Raw genomic sequence first — 12,278 nt, forward strand, 5'->3', positions numbered from 1 at the left:
CCGTCACAACCAGCCTTGCCCTATTCCGATTAATCGTGTAACCCCCCATACTCCAAGTGCCTTACCAGGACCACCCAGGTATAAAGATGTTACCATCTCGGTTCCCCGAGGCAATGATAATCATAAGACAATAACGAAACAACATTTAAATAGTATAAGTTTAGCGAATAAGATACAATCCAAAACCAAATACCAAAATACGGTTACATGTTCTCAAAACCAACTGTCTACTCAACTAAATGAAATGTCTAACAAACCACTCATGCTACAGCGGAAGACTCTATCATCTGAAGGTGGCACAATCCAGCTATCCCATGTCACTCGACTCATACCTGCTCAACAACTGCTCACCATCCCCGAATGGATCACCACAGTTTTTAAAAAAATAAACGGGGTCAGTACTAATCACACAATTTATATAATCCAACAATACAATCAACACAGCTCAAGTATCACAGATAAACTCCAAACTCCATTCCAAACTCCACAATACTGACTACACACTAAAGTGTGTAGTCCTGCCAGAGTGCCCATCGCAACAGGTCACTCCACGCCGCCAGTGGGAGACCGCAGCCATTCCCACCTAATCCCCGCTCATCTCCGTCGAGCGATAAACCCAAATCCATTAATGTGCACATCCCTTCTGTGGCGGGTTCCACAGAAGGAGAATAATGGGCGTGAAGCCACTCCCGCAAGTGACTCCACTTAGCCAGGGACGCGCCCCGAAGAACACAGACAGATACAAACAATCACAACTACTAAACAGCAATCAAACCAACAACCGTCGCAAGACTCGTATGATAACAATCAACAAACACAAATCACCACCAACACATTATGGGACTAATACTGAGTAGGGAAACCCTACCTGGAAAGCAACACACTTAGACGATCTCAACAGCTGTTATCAAAAGGCCTCTTCTACGAATCCTCCTCCTAACATACAATCATACAATTACTACCAATCAAGAAACACAACAAAACCCCCAAATCCCCAAATTAGGGTTTAACTAACTTTAACGAAATACCATAAAAACAGTACGTAGATCTTACCCTCGACGCAAGGATCACAAAGGTGTAAAGAAAGGTGAATTCCGACCTTCCAAGCTCCGAGATTTGCCAATAATGCGATTGATGCGAAGAACGTAGATTGTTTTCTCTTTTGAAAGTAATTAGGTTTGTAAAAGTGTATTAAGAAAGTGACGGAAGTGTTTATATATTAAATCGCATTATTAACAAAACCCGACAAATCATCCCCCGTAAACCGCTTACTCGATCGAGTAATCGACATACTCGATCGAGTGCCGCCTACTCGATCGAGTATCAAGGCTACTCGATCGAGTACCCAACAGGTCAGAAACTGTTTTAAATCGTAAAACACCCTTACTCGACAGAGTAAGGCCCACTCGATAGAGTACCCAGAGACTCATAAAACCGTAGTATTACAGTCTTCCCTCCTTAAAAAGAACTTCGTCCCCGAAGTTCAAACCAGAACAAAACAAAAACATACCACTACACTCCCGACACAACAACCAAAACAAAACTCAACATAAAAACATGCTACTAACCAAACTCAACCCGACTCAAACCATTACTAACCATACCGACACAACACCAAAAAGATGTAAAAACTCTTAAGAACTCTTTGCGATCATCTCCTACCCCCCCTAAAAGAAACAAGGTTACGTCCCCGTAACCATACATACCTGCTCAAAAAGGAAAGGGTAACGCTCTCTCATGGCCTCCTCTGCCTCCCATGTAGCTTCCTCAGACTTGTGGTTAGACCAAAGGATCTTAAGCAAAACTGTCTCACCACTCCTAGTCTTCCTAACCTTCCGGTCAAGAATCTGCTTAGGCACCTCAACATATGACAAGGACTCATCTAGCTCTAAGCTCTCTGCCTCCAACACATGTGACGGATCACTCACATACTTCCGCAGCTGAGATATATGAAACACATTATGCACCCTCTCTAACGCAGCTGGCAAAGCCAAACGATAAGCAACCTCTCCAACCCGCTCTAAGATCTCATAAGGCCCTATGAACTTCTGACATAGCTTGCCTTTCTTCCCAAATCTCATAACCCCACGCATAGGAGACACTTTCAGAAGAACCTTATCCTCAACCTGAAACTCTATATCCCGGCGATGTAGATCTGCATAACTCTTTTGCCTATCCTGAGCCGCTCTCATCCGTTCCATGATCATCTTAATCTGCTCAACCATCTCTGGTCCTAGAACCACTGCCTCAGCACTGTCGTCCCAACAAATCGGGCTCCTACATCTCCTCCCATATAAGGCCTCAAACGGTGCCATACCAATACTAGTGTGATAGCTGTTGTTGTAAGAAAACTCTATCAAATCCAACCTCTGTTCCCAGCTACCACCAAATTCCATCACACAAGCTCGTAACATATCCTCAAGAGTCTTGATCGTTCTCTCAGTCTGACCGTCTGTCGCTGGATGAAATACTGTACTCATCTTCAAAGTTGTTCCCAAAGATTCCTGCAACTCTTTCCAAAACCTTGAGATAAATCTCGCATCTCTGTCAGATACTATGTCCTTAGGGACTCCATGTAACTTTAGCACATTCTTCCGATAAGCCATAGCTAATTGTGCCTTAGTCCATGTATTTTTCATTGGCACAAAGTGAGCTGACTTGGTCAGTCTATCCACTATTACCCATATCATATTGTTACCCTGTTGTCTCTTTGGCAAACCCACGATAAAATCCATAGAAATGGATTCCCACTTCCACTCAGGTACCTCTAAAGACTGAATCTTACCTTGTGGTCGTCGCTGTTCCCCTTTAACTCTCTGGCATGTCAAGCAACGGGCCACAAACTCAGTTGTTTCTTTCTTCATCCCAGGCCACCAGAACGTGTTCTTTAAATCCTTGTATAGCTTGTCACCACCTGGATGTACTGAATATGGTGTATAATGTGCCTCTCTCATGATTGTCTTTTTCAGCTCCTCATCATTAGGGACACACCACCTCCCATCAAACCTTAAACTACCATCTGAATGAATAGAGAATCGAGACACTGTCCCTTTCTCTACTCCAGCTCTCCACTCAACTATCTTAGGATCCAACGCCTGTTTACCTCGAATGTCATCATAAAGATCAGGCTGCACTGTCGAATCTCCCATGGCACCCCCTCTCTGCATCATATGTATCCCAAACTTCCCCACCTCATCTCTCAACCTCATCAAACATAGAGCTGTACACAAAGAATGTACACTCTTCCTACTCAAAGCATCTGCAACAACATTGGCTTTCCCTTCATGGTAGATAATATCCATGTCATAATCGCCAATTAGCTCTATCCACCTCCTCTGTCTCATGTTCAACTCCTTTTGAGTGAAGATGTACTTGAGACTCTTGTGATCAGAAAATACCTTAAAGGTCGCCCCATAAAGGTAATGTCTCCAAATCTTGAGAGCAAACACCACTGCACCCAACTCTAGATCATGTGTAGGGTAGTTCTCCTCATAAGGCTTCAATTGCCTAGAAGCATAGGCAATCACTTTACCGTTCTGCATCAACACACATCCCAACCCATTCTTTGAGGCATCTGTATAAACCTCAAAGTTCTCGATCCCCTCAGGCAATGCTAGGATAGGAGCTGTGGTCAAACGCTCCTTTAATGTTTGGAACGCCGTCTCACAACTCTCATCCTAACGAAACCTGTTCTCTTTCCTCATCAAGGCTGTCATAGGTCTAGCAATCTTGGAGAAATCTTTCACGAACCGTCTGTAGTATCCAGCTAAACCCAAGAAACTCCTGATCTCAGCAACATTCTTTGGTGCTTCCCACTTTGTCACTGCCTCAATCTTTGTCGGATCCACATCTACCCGATCCTTAGAGATCACATGCCTCAGAAAAGCAACTCTCTCTAACCAGAACTCACACTTGGACAGCTTAGCATATAACTCATGCTCCCTCAAGGTCTGCAACACAATCCTCAGATGCTCCTCATGCTCCTCCTTAGTCTTGGAGTAGACTAAGATGTCATCGATAAACACCACCACAAACTTGTCCAAAAACTGTTTGAAGATTCGGTTCATCAAATCCATAAACACAGCCGGTGCATTAGATAACCCAAATGGCATCACCACATACTCATAATGGCCATACCTCGACGTGAAAGTTGTCTTTGGTATATCCACCTCTCTAATCTTCACCTGATGGTACCCCGACCGCAAATAAATCTTGGAAAAGACTGATGCACCACTCAACTGATCAAACAGGTCATCTATCCTTGGCAAAGGATACTTGTTCTTCACCGTCACTCGGTTCAGCTCCCTGTAGTCTATGCACAACCTCAAGCTCCCATTTTTCTTCTTCACAAAAAGAACTGGCGCTCCCCACGGCGATACACTAGGTCTAATGTACCCCTTCTCTATCAGATCATCTAACTGTTTCCTGAGCTCCTCCATCTCCTTAGGACCCATCCGGTACGGTGCCTTAGAGATTGGCCCCGTCCCCGGTTTCAACTCAACCGTGAAATCTATCTCCCTCTTCGGTGGCAACCCCGGAATCTCCTCTGGAAAGACATCTGCAAACTCACCCACCACTGGTATTTGATCAACTGTCGGACTCTCTATGCGGTCATCTCTCACATGGCACAAGATCAAAGGGCATCCCTTCCTCAGATAGGACTTCAGGGTCACAGCTGCAATCAACTTAACTTTGGGTTTGACCACAAACCCACGATAAGACACACTAACACCCTTAGGACCTCTCAAAGACACTTTCTTTTGATGACAGTCTATCTTAGCTTTGTACTTTCCCAGCCAATCCATCCCGACTATCATCTCAAAACCATCAAAAGGAAACTCTGGCAAGTCTACAGGTAGATCAACTTGCCCAACTATCATAGATACATCCCTATACAACCTCCCACATGATACAGACTCACCCGAAGGTATAAAAACTTTCTCACTTACAGACTCATATACCCTCAAACCCAACCGTTTAACATGACTCGAAGATACAAACGACTGAGACGCCCCCGAATCAAACAAAACAAAGGTATGAATACCGTTAACAAGAAAGGCACCAGTGATAACATGTGCATCGTCCTCAGCTGCTTTCTTGTCCATCATGAACAGCTTTCCACTGGTCTTCTGTCCACCTCCCTGGACAGTACTGGCTGATGTGGTCGGCTTAGCACTCGACCCCTCATTGTTGTTGTTGTTCGTAGCTGGTTTCTGATAAGAATTACCGCCATTGCGGTTACCTCCACCCTGGTAGCTCTGACCTCCCCGGTTAGACCATGACCCAGTCGGTCTATTGCTCGCATAACTCTGTGCCGGCCCCTGAGAATAGCTCCCCTGAGCCGATCTCTGAAAAGCTCCAGGTACACTCGTGCACTCGTGTCTCTTGTGGCCTACACCGCCACAGCCATACCAGGTCATCCCCCAACTACCACTACCACTCACACGGCCACGCCCAAAGGAAGCCCCAACACTGAACCCTGACCCAGAAGAAAACGCTCTAGCCTGATTGTGGTTGCCTTTCTTGTAGTTAGATTGGCCACCACCTTCACTCTCAGCCTTTCTTTTCTCAACTACTCTCTCCTTAGCCATCTCCACCAACCTCTCAGCTCTCCCAGCCCTCTCATAAGCTTCCTTAACATCAGTAAGGACTCCCACGGGTAACTTGTCCATGATCTTGGGAGTCAACCCCCTCTCAAACCTCAGCGCTAGGTTCTCCTCACTCAAACCCATGTCCTCAGCATACCTAGACTTCTCATTAAACTGCTTGTAGTACTCAGCAACTGACATATCAGATGTCATCCTAAACTCATCAAACTCCTCCCTCATCTTACTCCTCACATGCTCCGGTACAAACTCTTTCCTCATAGCCCTCCGAAACTCTTCCCAAGGTATAGCAGGTAAGCCCTGCTTCGTATACATCTCTCTAGCACTCGCTTTCACCTTGTCCCACCACTCACCAGCTGCTTCCCTCAAGTAGAACGCAGCCTGTTCTACTTTCATCTCATCAAGACAATGTACAAGGTCTAGTATGTTCTCCATCTCACGATGCCAATTGTCAAGAAAAATTGGCTCCCCGGTTCCCTTGTACTCTTTTGGGTTAAACCTCGCTATATAAAGACTGATCTTAGAGTGATCAACGTCCTTATCCTTTCCCACTCTCTTTAGGGCCTCCGTAAGAGCATCCTGATGCTCCAACATCTTAACGATACCATCGATGTTCATGTTCTCAGCTCTCGCATACAAAGCGTTTTTCTTGGGCGGCATCTTGAAACTATATAAGAAAGGGTAGATATGAACATAAGCACTATAACCCCAAAACACGAAAACAGACTGCCCAGAACACACTCGATCGAGTGCCTAAACCTACTCGATCGAGTAGAGGCTACTCGATCGAGTGCCCACCATACTCGATCGAGTGCCCCGACTTCAGACCCAAAACAGGCCTTCTGATCTCTAACATACTCGATCGAGTAGCACAGCCACTCAATCGAGTGACCCCCTACTCGATCGATCGCCCTATATACTCGATCGAGTACCCAAAAACACGATTCTGGTTATAAAAACGTCAAATACCCACTCGATCGAGTCAGACCCACTCGACCGAGTACCTCACCTACTCGATCGAGTACCCCCTACTCGATCGAGTCATGCTGACTCGTATACACTACCCGCATGTTATCTCTCATATCCCAACTTACTATACAACTTTATAAACTCAACATTATAATCTAACTACGCATGTGATTCTACACAACTCCTCATTCAATCAACAAAACAACTATTTCATGTTATCAAATGCCACATAATAAACAACCATCAAGCTTCTTGTACAAACAGCATATATATACACCTCACTAACTTTTCAATCACCATATCAATCTTCTACTCCCAACATCCATCAATTCATAACACATATATCGTCACATTCACATACAAGCTAACAAACACCACATATGACCTTGACATATACCCCCCATGTGACCGGTTCAAAATTGTAGGGCGAGTTCGCGACTTTAGGACGTCTCCCAAGTCTTTGCATTAGCTCCTACAACCTTTACCCCGGGTTCATTTTAATTGACTCCCTATGTTCATTAGATTCATTGGTTACAGGTTTCAGGATCGTCGCTCTGATACCATTTTGTAACACCCCCATACTCCAAGTGCCTTACCAGGACCACCCAGGTATAAAGATGTTACCATCTCGGTTCCCCGAGGCAATGATAATCATAAGACAATAACGAAACAACATTTAAATAGTATAAGCTTAGCGAATAAGATACAATCCAAAACCAAATACCAAAATACGGTTACATGTTCTCAAAACCGACTGTCTACTCAACTAAATGAAATGTCTAACAAACTACTCATGCTACAGCGGAAGACTCTATCATCTGAAGGTGGCACAACCCAGCTATCCCATGTCACTCGACTCATACCTGCTCAACAACTGCTCACCATCCCCGAATGGATCACCACAGTTTTTAAAACAATAAACGGGGTCAGTACTAATCACACAATTTATATAATCCAACAACACAATCAACACAGCTCAAGTATCACAGATAAACTCCAAACTCCATTCCCAACTCCACAATACTGACTACACACTACAGTGTGTAGCCCTGCCAGAGTGCCCATCGCAACAGGTCACTCCACGCCGCTAGTGGGGGACCGCAGCCGTTCCCACCTAATCCCCGCTTATCTCCGTCGAGCGATAAACCCAAATCCATTAATGTGCACATCCCTTCTGTGGCGGGTTCCACAGAAGGCGAATAATGGGCGTGAAGCCACTCCCGCAAGTGACTCCGCTCAGCCAGGGACCTGGACGCGCCCCGAAGAACACAGACAGATACAAACAATCATAACTACTAAACAGCAATCAAACCAACAACCGTCGCAATACTCGTATGATAACAATCAACAAACACAAATCACCACCAACACATTATGGGACTAATACTGAGTAGGGAAACCCTACCTAGAAAGCAACACAGTCAGACGATCTCAACAGCTGTTATCAAAAGGCCTCTTCTACGAATCCTCCTCCTAACATACAATCATACAATTACTACCAATCAAGAAACACAACAAAACCCCCAAATCCCCAAATTAGGGTTTAACTAACTTTAACGAAATACCATAAAAACAGTACGTAGATCTTACCCTCGACGCAAGGATCACAAAGGTGTAAAGAAAGGTGAATTCCGACCTTCCAAGCTCCGAGATTTGCCAATAATGCGATTGATGCGAAGAACGTAGATTGTTTTCTCTTTTGAAAGTAATTAGGTTTGTAAAAGTGTATTAAGAAAGTGACGGAAGTGTTTATATATTAAATCGCATTATTAACAAAACCCGACAAATCATCCCCCGTAAACCGGCTACTCGATCGAGTAACTGACATACTCGATCGAGTGCCGCCTACTCGATCGAGTATCAAGCCTACTCGATCGCTAAATCCTGCGCATAGTTTAGGTTCGGACCGGAAAAATGGACCGGACCGGACCATTTGGTCTAGACCAAACCCGGACCGAATTTTTTAGGTCCGGTCCTCGGTCCTCATTTTTTGAGTTTTCGGTCTTCGGTCCGGTCCGGACCAAACCCGGATATTTTAGGTCCGGACCAAATGGACCGAATTTTATGTTTCTAAAGACTATCATTAGAATATTATAAACTAAATTACCATTTTATCTTCACAAGACATTATAAATTAATATTGAGTATTTTTTTCTCAAAAACAATCTCTAGTTATTCATCAACATTTAATTTAGTGAAACTTAAATGTAATTATCATACACGAAATAGTGAAAGAATTAGTTCTAGGTCTATTTCGGTCTAAGACCGGACCGGACCGAATATTTCGGGTTTGGTCCGGTCCAAGACCGAAAGTTTTAGGTCCGGTCTTCGGTCCACAAAAATTTTATTTTCGGTCTTCGGTCCGGTCCGGTTTGGTCCGGTCCGGTTTGGTCCGGTCCGGTCCAGTCTTGGACCGATGCTCAGCCCTATTTGTGAGTAAGAAGTGAGAGGGATAAAGTCGGAACAAGTCTATAATTTGCGCGGGATTAAGTAAAATTATGCGCAGGATTTAGCATGTCCCAAAAAAAAAATCCAAAATATATCAAACACCAATCCACAGATATCCTAATAAATGACAAGCCAAATAGCCGTTTACCATTTCTATTAGCGCCTATCTCATCTTTCTAAAAAAAAAAAGAGTAAATTATCAGTTACACCCACACTTAATCCACTTTTTTAAACTAACTCCCACGTCAAATTTTTTTTAATAATTTACCCCCAAATTATTTGCTCAAGTTACATTTTGCACCCAATACCATTTTCAGGCCAATTTTCCGTCAAAATTCAAACTTTTTGTTTAAAAATGACGATTTTGCCCTTATTCTTTTATTAAGTAGGTTGTTTCCCCTCTTTCCCATCTTTTTCATTCTCTTCTATAGCTCGTCTGAAATCCCCAAACCGACGTCAACAAACCCATTTGTTCAATTTAGTGCTAACTCACTGTCTTGTCTTCTATTTGAGAGTGGCGGTATAGAGGTTCCTTTGGTTGTCGTTGGAGATAACGGTTGAGATAATAACAGATTTTCCGGTCCAAACACCGTTCTGTTGCAGCCTGAGAATGACATCATAGTGTGAAAGATCGGAGATGGTATAGGGTTGATTTCCATGCATGTGCATCTCCATCTCGCTCAACGACGCCTCCATTGACGCATATAATTCCGGATCTTTAGACTCACTACTTGGAAGCTGCTTTAATTTCTCACAATAACACAACAAATTTGATTGGGGATCTTGCACCACGAAACAATCAGTAAAGTTTGACAGTTTTTAGAATCAAATTAACCTAATTCAAGGTTTTTAACTGGCTTAACAAGGGAATTTTGGGGGGAAATTAGGTGAAAAACCCAATAAAATGAGGGAAAAGAAGAGAAGAATAATGCTAAAATGAGGTTTATGGTATAATAAGTTTGATTAGAGAAAGTTGTATAGAGAAAGAGAAAGCAAGAAGTATGAAGTCCTTTGGAAATGATGAATTGCTGGTATACAAAGTTGTAAAGAGAAAGAGAAAGCAAGACGCGGGGGCAAAATTGTCAATTCTTTATTTTTTTTGCCTAAAAATGGTGCTGGGTGCAAAATATACCCTGAGCAAATAAATTGGGGGTAAATTATTAAAAAAAATTGACGTGGAAGTTAGTTTAAAAAAGTGGATTAAGCGTGGGTGGGTGTAATTGATAATTTACTCCAAAAAAAAAAAAAAAAAAAAAAAAAAAAAAAAAAAAAAAAAAAAAAAAAAAAAAAAACGTGCACCATTGTGCTACCCTTGACTCTACAAGCAAAACATAAACCTTCCATAATTCTTACAACGTTACGCGCAAAGCCAATATTTGAGGGAGATTTTCTAGACACCACCCACTATTTTATGAGTCCCAACAAAAAGGCCAAATATACAAATAATTTGGACTCTTGTCTAAAATCTCCATGAAACAGTCACTCCTTTCGTATCAGGCTTAATAATAAATAAAATATGCTCAATTATTTTTTAATCATCATCTTTCTAATAACATTTTTAAAATCAAGTTAAACTGTTCAACACATCTTTATACACTATAAATATTCATAGACTTTTCCTCATTTTCTTCAAGCCATAGACTTGTGCTAATAATACGCTACTTAACCAACCACTCCTTCTGTATTCTTAAAACATTTTTATATAATGGGTGGCAATGGAACCTCACCTTGTGCTTCTTGCAAGTTGCTCCGTCGTCGATGTGCAAAGGATTGCACTTTTGCTCCTTACTTTCCTTCTGATGATCCTCACAAGTTTGCCATTGTTCACAAAGTATTTGGTGCCAGCAATGTCAGCAAAATGTTACAGGTCAGTTCAATTAAATAAAAAGACCAAAAGTCGAATATCAACCACCAAACATGTCGCTGTGCTTGCTTTATCCTATGGTGCATTTCAATATTTTATAAGCAACTAAAACACATACTTTTACTTTATCTTGTTGCATATTTTTAATGATGGTTCCACAAACTTGCGACCGAAGAAGTTTTGAAATAAAAAATAAATGACAGTACAGGATACAATAGGTCTTAAGTTACCAAATTAATTCCTCAGTCACCTAGTTGTAATGGTCTTTGCGCCTTGTGCGAAACACATGAATTTTTATGGTATACAGGAGCTATCAGTACAGCAGAGAGCAGATGCAGTGAGCAGCCTAGTGTATGAAGCAAATGCAAGAATGAGAGATCCAGTGTATGGCTGCGTTGGAGCAATTTCATTCCTTCAAAACCAAGTTTCCCAGCTACAAATGCAACTAGCGGTGGCTCAAGCTGAAATATTATGCATTCAAATGCAGCAGCAAGAATCAAGCAACATCACAGCAACAACAACAACGACGACAGCAACTCAAAACAGCTTTGATTCAGATGACAAGTCTGTTCTCCACCTCCAAAACAATATGTCTCCCCACCACCAGTACCAGTACCTCAACTTTCAATCTTCTACTGATCATCATGTGATTCAAGACTCTTTTAAAAGAGAGTCTTTCTTTGGACATGACATGGTTTCTTCTTAAGTTTTTATTATATTAGATTTTGGTAATACAATGGCTTGCATTTTGCAGCCTTTTTTCTTTATTACTCCTTTTCATCATTGATTCACCACCTTATGAATGCCCTAAAGAACCTTGTGAAATTGAGATGACCAACAAAATCGGCACTTTCATATTTCTTGCCAAAAGTGATTTTTACACTCCGTGTTAGCACAGATTATTGTGCCGATCTTACATAAACGAGTTTAAGACGAGCTTTTGGAGTGTAAGAAAAGGCTGGCCTGGCCACAGCCACAAGGAAGCTGCGATAAAGCCAATAAGAAAGTTATACCACTTACAAATACTAGTAAACTAGATTTTGTGCCCGTACGTTGTACGGGTTATAATATTGATTCGTCTTTAATTGTATCTTCGCAATTGAGAAGCTATGTTTACTTTCTTAATATTAGTTTTCTCGTGAGAATGTGAGTATATACAAATACATTGAAATATTTATAATCGCCATGCACGAGTAACTAAATAGTGTTCTGTTTGTGAGTGAGCTTGTACAAATGTAGTTTTTTTTGGATCTGGAAAATGTAAGTTTTTCTTCGTAGAATAAATCAATCAATATATATATATAAAATAGGCTTTTTTACAATTCCTCAAGAATTAAGGAACAATATTAGGCCTCCCCTGTTTGGTGTGAAGCATTTGGTGTACAGCTTTG

The 12,278-nt window shown here is 42.0% G+C and overlaps 1 protein-coding gene across 1 annotated transcript; it reads left to right on the forward strand.

Moving 5' to 3' along the window:
- Window positions 1-10,648: 10,648 nt before the first annotated feature.
- Window positions 10,649-11,671, forward strand: LOC141605700 (LOB domain-containing protein 12-like). Its single transcript, XM_074424577.1, has 2 exons — window positions 10,649-10,890; window positions 11,195-11,671. The coding sequence occupies exons 1-2, from the start codon at window positions 10,729-10,731 to the stop codon at window positions 11,591-11,593; spliced, it is 561 nt and encodes a 186-aa protein (XP_074280678.1). The 5' UTR covers window positions 10,649-10,728; the 3' UTR covers window positions 11,594-11,671.
- The last annotated feature ends 607 nt before the right edge of the window (window positions 11,672-12,278 follow it).

This window comes from Silene latifolia, chromosome 1 (genome assembly GCF_048544455.1).
Source record: "Silene latifolia isolate original U9 population chromosome 1, ASM4854445v1, whole genome shotgun sequence".
NCBI lineage: Eukaryota > Viridiplantae > Streptophyta > Magnoliopsida > Caryophyllales > Caryophyllaceae > Silene > Silene latifolia.